Below are 15,754 nucleotides of genomic sequence, written 5' to 3' on the forward strand. Positions count from 1 at the left end.
CTTTAAAGACTAACAATGTAATAATGTTTTTATTTGCATTAAGTTACAGCAGGGAAAATGGAAGATACTTCTAAACCTAGCAACGGCAAAACTGGGATTGTAGTTATCGTGATGGTCCTTATCCTAGCAGGAGGTGGCCTTGCAGGCTATTTCTTCTACAAGAGAAGAAAGAATCACATGCTAAGAAATGACAACTTTGAGAACAACTTGTATTTTAACAGCGACGAAGCTCCTGGAACTAGTGACACAAAGAATCTTGTGGTCAACATTGAGCAAAATGAACATGCTGCTCTCTAGTATGATTTAATTAAAGACAGGCATTGTCTTAATAAAATTATGCAGACGGACTCACTAAAGGTTTAGGACAAAGCTATTTTCTCCTCTACAGACCCTGTCAGTCACCTTTTCAGTATCTGCCTATCTAACATACTAGCAGCAGCAATCACTTCATGTCATAAGCAGATTCCAGAGCTACATTAGCAAGAGCATTCCTTATGAAAAATACAGTGCTGTCTAATCATGAAACGGAACAAACAGATGCACTTAAAATGAACATGAAACACAAGCCAATGGGAATAAGCCTTCAAGAATTTTTCTTCACCACACCTGCATCATCCTATTGATTTTTCAGGTTTCACATTAATGCACAGTCTCTCCATACTGCTCAGTAAAGCACATTTGTAATTCTGTTCATAATTCACATATTCCCCGAAACTGCATTGCAAGGGTTTGGTGTTGGGATGACATTGTATTTAAATACATTTTGTTTAAAAATGCTTTGTAGCATAATTTCAGTTCTGTAATCTCAGACAACATGTTTCCTTCCCCTCCATTTCCACCACTCAGGAGCTATCCATAATTGGGTTGCAGGCCTGTCAAACCTGAGCAATGTGGCTAACAGACACTACCACTAGCCCTTATTGGACACTGCTGCTTCTTCTCCATTTCACACCCACCCAGGGGCTTGTCTGATGATGATGACTGTGGAAACATCACCCTGCTTACTTGCATAGCTGTTGTTGGTTGGAGGATACTGACTATGAATGTTCTAAACATGCACTAGCAATGGACAACTGCCACGATGATCCTCACAAAACAAACCCTATTAGATACTCTTTCTCCATCACATAAACTTAGCCTTGTAAGAGAGACCCTGGCCTACAGAGTATGATGATTTTGCTAAATGCGCCTGTCATCCCTATTGCTCTAGTGGATCAGCTATTTCTTTCTATAAAGTTTAAAGAGTGAAAATATTTCAGCAACTTTAGCTTCTCAAATGATCATTTTATAATCTGATTTGTGTATATCTTGTAAAATGTAAATCATGTGCGTTATTTTCTCCTGACATAGATAAGAATGTGTGAAAAGAAAATTTAAATGTTTCCTTTGTTTATGCATTCAACTTTAGTTCTGTGAAATAAACAGTAACAGACTATGCATTTTAAATAATATTACATTTTTAAACTTTGAAACTATAGGAAAAATAAAGTTATTCATTAACCAATACTGACCTGGAGCAATACCACTGTGATCTAGTGATATGAGTTAGCATGCAAGGTAACAGTAAATAAAGAGCTAAGTCTAGCTACCAAAGCAGAAAAAGAAGATGAATATGCCAACAATTTCTGTTTATCTTGGGTGTATGTTTTATTGTGGCCAGCTGGATGGCACCCTGAGACTTTCGGTGTTCTGTTCAGTCCCCAAATTGTCTTATGGCTATCAATCTTATTTTGCCTTTCCATAGCACTGGTCTCTGTAAGAGCAAGAGAGCTCTTAGAAGTTGCAGCAAAGCTCTGCTCCAAGCAGTATCAGGAGTCTTACAGGGAAGGAGACCTGAAGAGAGAACCTGTACTCTAAGAAATTAATTTGGGGTGAGAGTTTTACTTGAGGAACATAGGCCACAGAACTCTTCAGCTAGAATCTAGGGATTCTTCTATGACCTTGGTCCTGCCTTAGTAAAGATGACTGGGCTATATGGCATATGAAGGTCCTTTCTAATCCTACATTTTATGGTTTTGTGATTTTGGTCGTAGTTGAGGCCCATTCAAAATGGTCAGAAATTTATAGGCTGGCTTCTACTACGAGTCCCAAGTAAAACATTGCTGCGTTTGTGGAAAACAGCAGAATGGCCTCTGACTAACATGCGATATGATCTAAAATTATGAAGTTATAATAATGATGTCCAAACACAGTGTTCTCAATAGGTCCTATCCAGTGCCTTTTTTACAAAACAAAGAGGAGCTGTTATTCAGCTGTTTCTCTTCCCCATCCCCTCCCCCTCCACCTCCAGGGTTCCCAGGGCTGGGGCTGCCAGCAAGGCTTTGCACCCCAGCCACCTCCCTGCCCCCAGTGTGGCTTATGGGGACCCCCAATGCTGCCGTGAGGTTTCCTGTAAATGGGCCTTGTCTAACAGGTCCAGTGCCTGACTTAAGGAGTTGGTGGAAGTAGGGAGTGTTTTGTTTTTTTCTTTTCTTTTTTTTTTAATGGATGTGCATAATGACCCTTTTCCTGCAAATATGGAAGAGAATTGTTAACTAGCAGACATAGGTACTGTGTCCCCTTGGAATTCAATGCCACATGGCTATCCCAAATTGCACTTAGTCGCAGATGAAAGTGATGAAGGGATTTATGCGGTATTTGCATTATTTTTGACAGGATAGCTACTTTGGCTTGTTCTGTGTATTGGTTTCATTTCAGCTGAGTCACCTTGTCTGTAAAATTTTTTTTACCTTTCCAATATGATGGAGGTATGGTACTCCAATAGGGCCTGATTCACAGTGGCTATGTCTATACTAGCCCCAAACTTCGAAATGGCCACGCAAATGGCCATTTCAAAGTTTACTAATGAAGTGCTGAAATACATATTCAGCGCCTCATTAGCATGTGGGCGGCCGCAGCACTTCGAAATTGACGCGCCTCGCCGCCGCACGGCTCGTCCCAACGGGGCTCCTTTTCGAAAGGACCCTGGCTACTTTGAAGTCCCCTTATTCCCAGGAGCAGATGGGAATAAGGGGACTTTGAAGTAGGTGGGGTCCTTTCGAAAAGGAGCCCCGTTGGGACGAGCCGTGCGGCGGCGAGGCGCGTCAATTTCGAAGTGCTGCGGCCGCCCACATGCTAATGAGGCGCTGAATATGTATTTCAGCACTTCATTAGTAAACTTTGAAATGGCCATTTGCGTGGCCATTTCAAAGTTTGGGGCTAGTGTAGACACGGCCAGTGAGTTGTAGGATTTTTACCCAGTCCAGGTCCTGGTTTGGACTGAAGATTTGGGTGGGCTCCTAGACTTTTTGGGCATGCAACACAACAGACACATCCTCCATCACTGCCACCTGTTTAGCAACTAAATTTAGAGTTTTACTATTTGTTGCCATGGCTACAGGATTGCAAGGACCAGCAGATGAATTAGATTTGTCGTCAAACTCTGATTCAGAACTATTTGAACTTGGAGTCTCGTGTTAGAGAATTTCCTCATCTATGTTGTTCGCTGCCACTTTTAATCAGAGATGAAAACCAAGAGAACATTTGAAACCCTGGTGCCTGTTATTTTTATTCCATTTCTAGCATATCACAACACCTCAATATAAGTTGGGAAGATCCCAGGGAAAGGGGTGAGGACACCACAAACTACCGCTGGGCTGCACGTGTCCCTACCGGGGCACCTTCTGGCAACCCTGGGAATCATTCTGAAGGAAAAGAAAGTTGGCTTCCCTTGAAGGTGACACTAGGTGAGGTGAATGGTAGGTTTGGTAAGTCCAGTATTGCCCCTTTCGGGCTGTACATTTACCTGTTTTTCCTCTTTATGCACTTGAGTTAGAATAAGTGAGCATGCCTTAGAGGTCTGTATGGCTTTTGTCACAGTTTTGTTCTAGTTCCTTAACTAGGCAATGCCCACTTAACAATATCAGTGACAAACCCCTAAATGTGTGCACATAGAAAGGGTTAATTAGTAAAACATACAGAAAAAGCAGAAACAATTTTCTTCTACAACACTCTCTTTCTGGGCCCCCAGCCAACAGCTTCCTCTGCGCTAACCACCATGTGTGGGCACTGAGCCACAAAACAACACGGTCTCTGTTTTGGGTGCCTAGTCACAGGAGAACAAACTGCAAGTACAGCAGCTCAGAACTTTTACCTTTAACTCTCTCTTTTTAGTTTGTGACAACACAAAATTGATTATTTCCTCTGACTGAAGAATCCAAAACCCTTTCTCCAACACCGCCTCTAAAACCAGGCCTTTACAATGTGATGGTCCCTAACTAGCACTTTTCCTTCCACAGGGAGGATGGAGAAGAACATGACTTGCATGTCAGACTCCTTTACCCTTGTTCCCAGCACCATGTAGTCTGCAGTGACCTGCTCAAGGTCACTCTTGGCACCTGGTATAGGGTCTGGGTTCCTGGATTTAGACTGACTTCTCCTGGCAGAATGATTGGGAGCCAACCATCCTGGTTTGGTTCTGCCCTGGCTAAGCCTGACCTGCCACTGCTTGTACTAGATGTTGTGAGACTGAAGGTGATGGTACTTGTCTCTGACTGACAGAGGTTGGTTCCCCTTTGCCTGGCCTGAGATCAGGCTGGGCTAATTTCCTAATTCTGGAGAGTAGTCCTCCCTCCACCCATTTCTGGGGATTCTTCTGTGACAATGAAATTGTCCATTAACTACAACACTTTTCTCAGTGACCCTTCAGGTGCTTCCATACCCACTCTTGGTTTCTATTTGATGGTATTTGGGAAATTGTTCATCCAGTATTAAGTCAGCCACTCAGATTCCATTCTGTAGCCAAGCCATTGCCTTCTCGGCCACGCCCCTCAGGGGTACTTTTTTTCCACCTGGAGCTGCAGGGTCAAGTGCTTTGTAGGTTTCTTGAGCTGGGCTAATCATGTAAGCGACCAGTTTAAGGGCCAAGCCTCTGAAGGCCAGAGAGAGACCACTTCCACCTATTCAAAGTTGTTCAAGAAGGCTTTGGGATCACCTTCTGGTCCCATCTTCATAATTTTCACCAGAACTGGTGGTAGCACAGATTCCCGCCTGCAAACCCATCACCAGCTATTGCACTAGTTATTGTTGCTCTGTATGCTGGTTCATCAGTTTAGGCAACAGCTGCTGCCATTGAGTGGCCCGCTGTTACAACAGCTCTTGTTGGAGTATGTGTACACATAGCTGCTGTGTCTCAGCCACTTCCAGCACTGTTCAAGATCCCTGCTGGGCTAGGTCTGTATCTCTCTTGCACAATGACAGGAAGTCCAAGAACACGATAGATATGATTTTGATAAGAAGAAGATGGATAACATCAGTACAGCAGTGCCAAACTTTCCAAAGAGTGGATATAGACTCAGACCACAGTCAAGTGATCGCAAACATCAAGATAAAACTCAAAAGAAAATGTAAGACAATTTAAGAAAAGAAAACGTGGTGAGGCTATGTGAGGAAGAAACAGGGAATGCACACAGAGCAGTGGTCGAACAGAAACTTAGTAATAGCACCACGGAGAAAGACCTATATAAGAGAGTTTCAGGGATAGCCATCGCTATAGAAGAGGCAATTGAGCAGACTGTTCCAGAAGAGAAAAAGATCAGTAAGAAGTGGATTACCCAGGAGACACTGAAGTTGGTTCAAGAGAAGATCAGAAGAGATATTTCTGAGATGGTAGAACAGCAATATAGGGGGAAATGCAATGAGGTAAGGAAAGCAGCCTGAAAGGATAAGGAGAAATGGTTAGAGGAGCAATGTGAAGATATAGAGAGGTATTATGGTGGATGTAAGACCAGGGAGGTGTATAAAACAATTATGAATATTAATAGGAAATGGCAACTGAAGCAGATGGCAATCAAAGATGAGAACGAAAAAGTGCTCATGAACAGGGAGAAGATTGTGCAGCGATGGACGAGATATTGCACCAGTCTATACAAAGCAGAGTTGGACCCGAGTGTCTCAGAGAGACTGAAGAACTGAAAGAGCTATCTCCACCGAGCATCAAGAGTGAGACCAATATTTTGAAGGAGGAAGTAGAAAAAGCAGTGAAATGACTAGAGAACAACAAGAGCCCTGGAAATGATAAAATCACAAGACAGATGATCAAATATGGCGGAGAAAGCATGATTCAGAAAATACACTGACTATGTAATATAGCATGGAAAGAAGGGAAGGCACCTAAGGAATGGACAAGATCTGTACTAGGGACAATACCCAAGAAAGGAAGTACATTGGAGTGCAAGAACTATGGAATGATTGCCCTAATAAGTCATCTAGGCAGGGTGCTCATGATGATACTGACTGAGAGACTAAGATCGCAAATAGAAGAACATAAAGCAGATGAGCAAGCAGGGTTCAGAAAAGATAGAAGTACCATACAGTAGATATTGGCACTAAGACTGATAGCAGAAAAAGCTCGACGAAAGAGCAAGAACTTATACACCTGCTTTGTCAATTTTCAAAAGGCATTTGACAGTGTAGATCAGAATAACTTGCATGGTGTTGGAGTCATACAGAGTGGATAGCAGACTGATATGGTCATTGAAGGATATCAGTGACAATGCAGAGGCAGCAGTGAGAACATGCGAGGAGTTGGGAAGTTGGTTTAAAACAAGTAGAGGTATGAGACAAGGAGATCCAATATCGCCAAGTATCTTCATTGCACATCTGGAGAGAGCAATGGAGAAGGTCGAGGAAGAGGTAGAAGGGATATCTGTGCACAGGAAAAGAACTAACAACTTGAGCTTTGCGGAAGATATAGTTATCATTGAGGAAGATGAGGAGAAGCTAGAGAAAATGGTGCTGGTGTTAATCGAAGAAGGGAAGCGTTGCGGACTGATTATGAACATCAATAAAATGAAAACAATGGTACTTGGCGATAAGGAAATATGAAGGAAGATCAGTGTCGATGGTATTGAACTAGAAAATGTAGAGAAGTTCACATATCTGGGGAGCAACGTAACGTATGATCTAGACTGTAAGAAGGAAATAGTGACTAGAATAGTGAAAGCAAGAACGAGTTTGAAGGCGATGGATAAGATCTGGAAAAGCAAAGCAATTAGCTTAAGAACGAAGCTGAGCATCTTGAAAATGTGTGTATTCAGCAGCATGTGGCATGGATATGAGACAGGAGTGAAAACAAAAGATTCAAAAAGAAGAATATTGGCATTCGAAAGGTGGTGTTGTAGAAAGATTCTGAGAATAGAATGGATGCAGAAGGTCACCAATGAGGAATTATATAGAAAGATACAAATGGAAGCTACAACTATTTGGGCATATTTGCAGAATGGACGATGAACAAAAAATCAAGACCCTGGTATATGGCATAATGGACAGTTCGAATAGGAGAGGCAGACCCCACAGAGAATGAATAGATGATGTAGTAGATTGGTACAGAGCTAGTCTACAGAAACTAAACCACTCTTCACTGGACAGGGAAAGATAGAAGGAAATAGTGAGAGAGGCATCAGACACCAACGGGCGCTGAGCCAACAGTTGATGATGATGATGATGATGATGATGGTGACAAGGACTTTGTCTCTCCACCTCACCCTATGGCAGAGTCAGGGTGTAGTTTTCTGCTCTCCCCACCATGTGTGATAAGGTGTATCTTTCTGGTCAGGGCAGTACCTTTCTTGTCTTGTACATTCTTCTCTGGAAAGTGGTTTGACTACAGTTTGGGTTCCAGACTTAGTGTATATGCCACCGGCTGTACTTCAGAGAGTTTTCTCCCTTCTGTGAAGTGGTTGGTTAAGAAAACCTGAAAGAAAAAGGCAAAATATCTCCATGGCCTGCAGTCTCACATAGGATAAAGGCAGTAGTCCTTAGTAAGAAAGTCTGGGCTTCTTTTTGCTTGTGTGCCCAAATAGCATAACTAAGGTCAGCTTCCCGTGCACCAGATAGCTCTGTTTCCTACTAAATAACATCCAGCCTCAGCCAGATCCTTTATTTTAAGGACCCATTTTTCTCCAGGGTTGATAAGCTTTACAGTTGTGGCAAGATGGGGTTGGATGAGTCCAGAGAAGTTTTTTTCCCCTTGTAACAGGGGCAAGAGCAGTTGTGCTACAGAGACTTCATATGGAAAACGGTCCACTACAGCTTGATCTGAGCTCACCGACTCTTTCCTCTAGGCCACTGCTCATTAGTTAGGTGATGACATGCAGCTGTTTCTGTGATTAATTTATTGCAACATTTCTTGCTAATTTGCATTTAATCTTCATTTCCTCTTTCTGAAAATATGTCCAGATTTCAGAGGAAGGTGGCAAATCTGAGTACTGTGAATGTTAAGATTTCCTGTCCCTAGGCAGATGCTGCTGAAAGAACATGCTGAATCATCATTGTCCCCAGTAACCCTCTTTCTGGATCCAAGCTTTTGGCTTGCTCCTCACCTAGTGAAAAGAAGATTTAGGATCCACCACTTCTACCTCCCAGCAATGCTTCTTAAGCGGGGTTTGTCTGGGAAAATCAAGTATAGGCCCTGAAGTGAATTCAAACCCTAATATTTCTATGTATTTGTTACTAGCATCTCTCTGCCAGTCATTGATGTCTTCTAACATTAGCAGCTACTTCTCCAAAAACTAACTGGTCTTCAAAACAGTTTCAATTTATTTTCCTACATATTCATGTGCATTCTGTTATCATAAACCCCTTGCCTCTGGCTTCCGGTCTATTGGGGCTCTATGAAAAGAGAGCTTCAATCAGCAGCCTCCAAAATGGCACAAATGACTATTTCATATACATTGCATCAAAAAAAATGATGCTGATGGAAAGTTACATTTGAGACACTGAGCACTACGCAGTGTGGCAAGGCCAGAATAAGGGTTTCTTGTTCACCTTTGTTTTGGGTGCCTTGGGTATACATTATGACAAAGTCTTTAATTACATGTATCCCTACTACTTTTTCCAGCCACCATAGTCACTTCCCTCCACTGTCTCCCAGTTGCCCACTCCCTGCCCAGCTGTATTTCCCTGACCAGCCAGTCCCAGGCTCCCTTATACTGTCACTTGGTCTGTCCCATCCCAGATTCCACATGCCTTCTCCAACTTCCAGTTCAAGCTTCTCTCCCCCCGACTCCTGCCAGCCCCTATCTATCCATCCCTCTGGCTCCTCATCCTGTTCTATTCCCTGAAACCTCCCTAGGCGAGTCATGCAGGCTGCTCCGGAACACTCTTTAGAATTTGTTCCATTGCTTATGATGAATGAGAGTTCTGGAAGTACCAGAACTTCACTGCCCAACCCCCATATGAAGACACCTCCAACCCTGGCCTCTGTTTAAAATAAAACCAATACAAAAGTAAAGAAAATGCAGGAGAAGATGCACTGAAACCCTCTGGACATGGTAACAGAGAGGTAGTTGCGTTAGTCTGTATTCTAAGAAAACAAAACAGCAGTAAAGTATCACTTTAAAGACTGACAAAATGATTTATTCAGTGATGAACTTCCGTGGGACAGACCCACTTCATCAGATCAATAGTATTTCCTGTAGAGACTGACATGTATAAGTACAGCAGTCCAAAAAATTGCAATAAAAACTGACAAATCAAGTACATAGGATTCAAGGAGGTGGGTGAGGGATGGAGCATGTTAAGTGTCCTGCCTGAGATAATTATGAGCATCAAAGTGTGGAAACCATCTTGTATAAGAAGCCATTTCACATCCCTTACTTCTGCACGCACACAAGAGCCTGTACTTTCCTCGACCTGTTTGGGAATGGCAGGGAGGATGAGAGCTATGGAATGCGTTAATGAACTGTTTGGAGTCAAGGCTCCAGCTCCCTAGTACCTGTTTCTCTTTGCTGATAACAGTTTCTCTTTGAGAAGTGATTTACAATTCTCTAACTAATTGCCTCTGACACTGGGCTTGTTTGTGTAAGGGTATAAAATACTAGAGTTAGCTGCATCAAGCAGCCTTGCTGGACTTGGTTTTACTAGTGTCCAGTTTGGCTCATCTGTTGCCTTATTGAATTCAATAAAGCTGAATGTTAGCCGCCTAAACACATAAGTTTTGTGCTTCAACAATCTGGCGGTTCCACCGAGATCCCAATGCACCACTTGCCCGGACGGAGGGGCCGGCACCCCACTTCCAAGCCTCTGAAGAGCATTCAATAGAAGGTAAAGGGGATACCTGTTACAAAATCTCCCAGCAGGGGCTTGGGACTGGACTGATGGCCGGCCGTCAGGGTAAGGGGGAGCTACGGGTTCCACCTTTGTGGAGCAGCTAACATTCTTTGTCTGTCTGTCTCTTTGTTTGTGTCTGTCTTTGTTTATTAGGCCTGTCTTGTATGTCACAGTTCCAACAGGGCACACTGGTGTCGCTAGTGAGGCAGCCATGTGCTAGGCCCTCTGTGTTCGGAAGCTAAAAGCTGGTGTGGTGCCACTACTCTCTTTCAGCACACAGAACTGAGGAAAGCTTTGTTGCCTCCCTCTGTTTCTGTTCTGAAGTAAGACCTAACCTTTAAATATATCCCTAAGCCCAGGCAGGCTTAAATCCCGCCAGGCTGTCTCCAGGCACCAGTATGCAGGCGTCCTGCTGGGCTGGAGTGGGTGCCGGAAACACCCGCCGGGAGCCAGGTGGGCTTCGGTCCAGTGCCTCACACCCTGTGAGCCAGGTGTACTCCAGTTTGATGCCTCACAGGGAGGAGAGGGGGAGGAAAGATCTGGCGAACCAGGTGGACCTCAGTCCAGTGCCTCGCACTCTGCAAGCCAGGTGAACTTCAGTCCAGTGCCTCGCACCCTATGAGCCAGGCGAACTCCAGTTCAGTGCCTCACAGGGAGAAAATAAATTAGGGGGATAGGTCAGTCTACAGGAATTCCAGCACCCTCTAAATGCAGTCCAGCTTTTTTTATGTACACTCATTATGGAGAAAATACTTGCAAGTTTTTAGATAAATGGAATTGGTATACCAGAAATGATCCTTCGAAGCAATTTCCTCTAGAGGGTACATTTGACTTAAGAAAAAAAAATTATTTCTCTCTGGAGGGCATTAGAATCAAAAGGTAGCAAAAATTTCTCAAACGCAAATTACTGGGAGTAAGGAATATCAGAGCAGTTGCATCTGGGCTGTGAGAAACAGCTGTTTGAACAAAAGCCCAGACTACAAGACCTTAAAGAAACTGCCCAACTCTGAAAGCTGTTAGTTCAAGTTATTTTTTTCAACTCCTTGTGGTACAGCATGTAGTCATGCAAGCTTTTATGTTGCAGTGTATGTGTAGCAGTCATGGAGTTTTGTTGAAATTAATTGTCTTCCTAAAACATGCTTGTGTCACTATCTGATAACTTGCCCTTGCAGCAACAAAGAGCTGTTTTGGTTTTGTACTGCCAAGTGTCTGGCAATTAGAATCTGTACTAATCTGCATTCCTCATCCATTTGTGTTTGGAGCTTCTTTTCTATTGACCGGTCTGGGGTAGTTTTGTCTGTCTGTTTGTCTTTCTTGCTGGTGTATCCATAAGGAGGGGACGTCTTCCGATGTGGACACCTTCCAATATCAGAGAACAAAAGTTGTGTAAAACCTAAATAAACTCACAGAGTTAAATTTTTCTCTTCTGTTGTAAAGTTAAGTAAATTATAGAAGTAACATAAATATATGGAAATAATGGGTGAGATGTCTTTGAAATCTCCTGCTAAGGGTTATGCCCAGGAGGACCACAGGGATCTGCAGTCTGGTAAACCAAATATACAAGTTAGAAGAAGGGTTTAATACCGATCTGCCAATAGCTCTCAGCTTTATAGTTAATCCAAGATTTACTTAAGGAAGGGGTACTCATGAAGACCCAGAGCCCCTTCAGTAGCCCAAATGTGGCCAGTTCTAAAAAATAATCAAATTTAAATTTCCGCAATTCAGTAAAACTAGCTAAAAGAAGATAAAGGGTTTCTCTTGGGATTTAACTGCCCAAATGTATAAAAGGGAATGTAAGCTGTGTACAGCACTGTAAAATTAGTTAGAGTAGTGAAACGGGTGTTTAAAAAAAAAGTTTGCACTTAACTTGAGTGACCCGTTAATAAGGTGCAATGTATATAATTGTCTTTTAATAAAGGGGAGTAATAGAAGTCAAAGGGAAAGTCAGATGCTTGTAATAACACCTTCAAATGATGAAATCTAAACTACTAAAGTTTTCATTTTTAAGGGAGCAAGCGAGTTATTAAAGGGAAAGAGCAAATCACTAGCTCTGAAGAGTCTAAAAAAATTCAAAGTAGCTTGCAGAGTTTAAAAGGAACTAAGTATATTTGTAAACGGAATATTTAAAGATGTAATCTGTATCTTAAAATGTAATCTGCCACTTCCAAAGGGGGGCAGAAAATTGTTCTTTTGTCTTTCAGAAACACTGGTAGTTACTGAAGAACAACTTAAAACATCATGAATCTCCTTTCAAAATGAAAAGCATGGTTTTGTATTTTGTTTGTGCTTGTCTTAGTAATGGCATCGTTAAGTTGTCTATATTGGTAAGTAAACAAAAATACACATGGGCTCACAAATTAAAAAATGATCCGTATGTTGCTGCCTTCTTAAACGCCTTGCAGTTACCATGTGCTGTTGCAGTTACTAAGTGTGCTGCTCATCAGGCTGCTCATGATGAAGTTACATGTGGAAACACCTTGGTTAACTCAGCAACTAAGGCTGCAGCCCTTTCCCCTCTTGGGCCACTTCACTATTTCCTATTTTTACAGACTCCCAGTCTCCTATTGCAACTCTTATTGATACTGCACTATTCCAAGATCAGGCCCTAAATTCGGAAAAGACCACCTGGAGACTGGATGTATGCCTTTAGCATCCTGACCACCTTCGGCACTCCCCAAACAGCCGCCTGGCTGTGCCCAACGTCCTTCTCCCTTGTCTTGCTTGCATGCACCACAGTGTAGCTCATGTAAGAAAAGGTGGGGAGGTGGATGATTACTGCTGTTCAAACAAAATTGGTTTGCTCCCAAATTCTCCCAAGTGGCCCAAAGACGACTGTTTGGCTTGCCCTGTCTGCCAAGCTCACAGCGTGAGCAAACCTGTAAAGACCGTTCTGGCAACCAGATCTCCACCTTTTAGGACTGTTCCTAAATTTACAAATGAACTCCGTTCAACTACCCAAATGTAAATCTTTCGAATATGTGCTGGTTATTGTTTGTTCTTGGGATGGGTAGAAGCTTATCCATGCAGGAAAGCTGATGCCATCACAGTGGTTAAAAAACTTCTAAATCACTTCATCCCATCCTGGGGAATACCCCTGATCTCCAGTGATGTAGGTACTCACTTCACTGGACAAATTGTTCAGAACATGGCAAAGTACTACTCCATCCGACAGGCACTACACTGTCCATGACACCCTGAGAGCGCGGGAGCTGTGGAAAAATGAAATGGGATTTTAAAGAATAAACTTGCCAAGATATGTGAGGTTTAACTTGGGTAGAAGCTCTCCTGGTTGCCCTAATGAGTATGAGAGCCACCCCTAACCAAAAAACTGGACTTAGTCCTTATGAAATTGTGCGTGGTCAGCCTATGAGGCAGCTGAGCAGCCCGGAGATTGACGAGGCTGACATCACACTTATCAAAGGAAACATAGTTAAGTACTGTCAGGAACTTATGAAGTGTGTGCAGTCCTATCATTCACAGGTCAAGGGCGCTTTCTTGGAGGCCCTGACTGAACCATGCCATAAGCTGCAACCAGGAGACTGGGTCTGTGTAAAGGTCCACCAGTGAAAGACTGCCCTGGAACAAAGGTCGAAGGGCCTCTACCATGTCCTTTTGACCACTCAAACTGCTGTGAAGTGTGAGGGACGGCCCACCCGGATTCACGCCTCCCACTGCAAACCGGTTCCAGCTCCTACAGAGGCTGGTCCTGAAGAGGAGCACCACAGACCTGGTACTGGAAACCCAGGTCCAGAAGTAGATGGGGATCAGCGCAGGCTTGGTACTGGCTATCCAGGCCCAGAAGCAGATGAACCTGAGGGACCAAGACTACAGTACCAACTACGGCCCAGGAAACCTGCCAGTGATAGGTGAAGAAAGTGATGAAGTCCTGAAGTACAGCCCAATGGGGCTGTGCAAACAAATCCTGCTGAACTTCAGTTTAGTTTTGTTTTTAATACCTAGTAGCTATAGCCTATATGGCTTAAATACGTTTATGCTCTTAATGAACCACATTTCCCTAGAATTTAATACCTCAGATTGTTGGATATGTGCTCAGAGTCATGTACATTCGGAAGGCGGTGTCCCAATGATTCCAGTCCCACTAAATAAAACTCATATGAATGCCACGTGGTTTGATGAATTGGGTCAGAATGACACATGGTATGATAAAGAGTTTAATGGCCTAGGGTACGTCTGCCTAGCCATAATCTCAGTTGGAGAATACTGCTGGACATGCAATGGCACAGGAGACTGGGTGGGGAAAAGCAGGTGCTAGATAAGGTTTGTTCAGAATGGAGTTTGGTATAAGATAAAGGCCCTGCCAACCTTGACATCTTTGGGTACTATTTGCAGTGGATGGTGAAACCCCAATGCAGTAAAGCCTTAACAGCTAAGGTTGGCCATTATTTCATATGAGGCCGAAGAGCAAAAAAACCCTGCCCACAAATTGGAGTGGAACCTGCTATATTGGGGCAGCCTTCCCAGCCATTTGGATAGTAGACCGTCTTCCCGGTAGCAGAGTCCAAAACTACCGAGAGATAAGGAACATGGAATGGTACTGGGGAGTTATGACCCCAGGTTTGTGTGTGGCCTTTGCGATAAAGGAGATCCGGTGGCTGGAGGAAGCTTTTGCGAAAGTACCCAACGCTACAACCAAAGCCCTCCGAGCTATCGAAAAGGAATTAGAAATGAGGCACATGGTCCTCCAAAACCGGATGGCCCTAGATTACATCCTAATGAGTAAGGGCGGGGTTTGTGCCACAGCGGGAAAGGAATGCTATGTGTATATTGCAGACACTGACAATGAAGTAGAAGAAGATGCCTCAGAAATTGAAAAGGCTGTGATGAGCCTTAAGCAGGAGGAAAGTTGAACCCTATGGAGTTGGTTGGGTTGAACATGTGGGAACTTGGATTTTGCAGGGAATAGCATTAATATTGGCAATAATCCTTTGTGTCTATTTCTGTTTCTTGTTAATCAGATGTTGTCTTTCCTGTGCTCTGAAAAATATGGAACAGGTCCTTACCAATAGGGAAATGGAGCTAATAATTTTAAGGCATGATGAGCAAAGAAAAGAACAAGAGGTGTATGTAAATACTGTAATGAACATGTAGCCATGAAAGGGCTTATGAATTAGCTTTTTTAAGGCTAAAAGGGGGGAGTTGTGGAAATCATCTTGTATAAGAAGCCATTTCACATCCCTTACTTCTGCATGCACACAAGAGCCTGTACTTTCCTCGACCTGTTTGGGAATGGCAGGGAGGATGAGAGCTATGGAATGCGTTAATGAACTGTTTGGAGTCAAGGCTCCAGCTCCCTAGTACCTGTTTCTCTTTGCCGATAACAATTTCTCTTTGAGAAGTGATTAAAATTGCCTCTGACACTGGGCTTTGTCTGTGTAAGGGTATAAAATACTAGAGTTAGCTTCATCAAGCAGCCCTGCCGGACTTGGTTTTACTAGTGTCCAGTTTGGCTCATCTGTTGCCTTATTGAATTCAATACAGCTGAATGTTAGCCGCCTAAACACAGAGAAGTCTTGTGCTTCAACAAAAGGAATGGAAGCAGTCCTTGTAATGTGTGAGGTAATTGTTGTCTTTGTTCATACCAATTGTTAATGTGTCAAATTTGAGCATGAACTCCAATTCACAAATCTCCCTATGCAATCTGCTT

The 15,754-nt window shown here is 43.1% G+C and overlaps 1 protein-coding gene across 2 annotated transcripts in view; it reads left to right on the top strand.

The window, feature by feature from the left end:
• The window catches only part of LOC142008039 (macrophage mannose receptor 1-like), a 107,673-nt gene extending 106,173 nt beyond the window's left edge, over nucleotides 1-1,500 (top strand). The window contains exon 30 of one of the 2 annotated variants that reach the window (XM_074984831.1): nucleotides 44-1,500. In XM_074984831.1, the coding sequence (XP_074840932.1) occupies nucleotides 44-297 (254 nt within the window). In that variant the 3' untranslated portion in view covers nucleotides 298-1,500. The remainder of the gene's footprint in view (nucleotides 1-43) is intronic. The other variant, XM_074984832.1, reaches the window with a different exon arrangement.
• The last annotated feature ends 14,254 nt before the right edge of the window (nucleotides 1,501-15,754 follow it).

Source organism: Carettochelys insculpta, chromosome 2 (assembly GCF_033958435.1).
Source record: "Carettochelys insculpta isolate YL-2023 chromosome 2, ASM3395843v1, whole genome shotgun sequence".
NCBI classification, from domain to species: Eukaryota; Metazoa; Chordata; order Testudines; family Carettochelyidae; genus Carettochelys; species Carettochelys insculpta.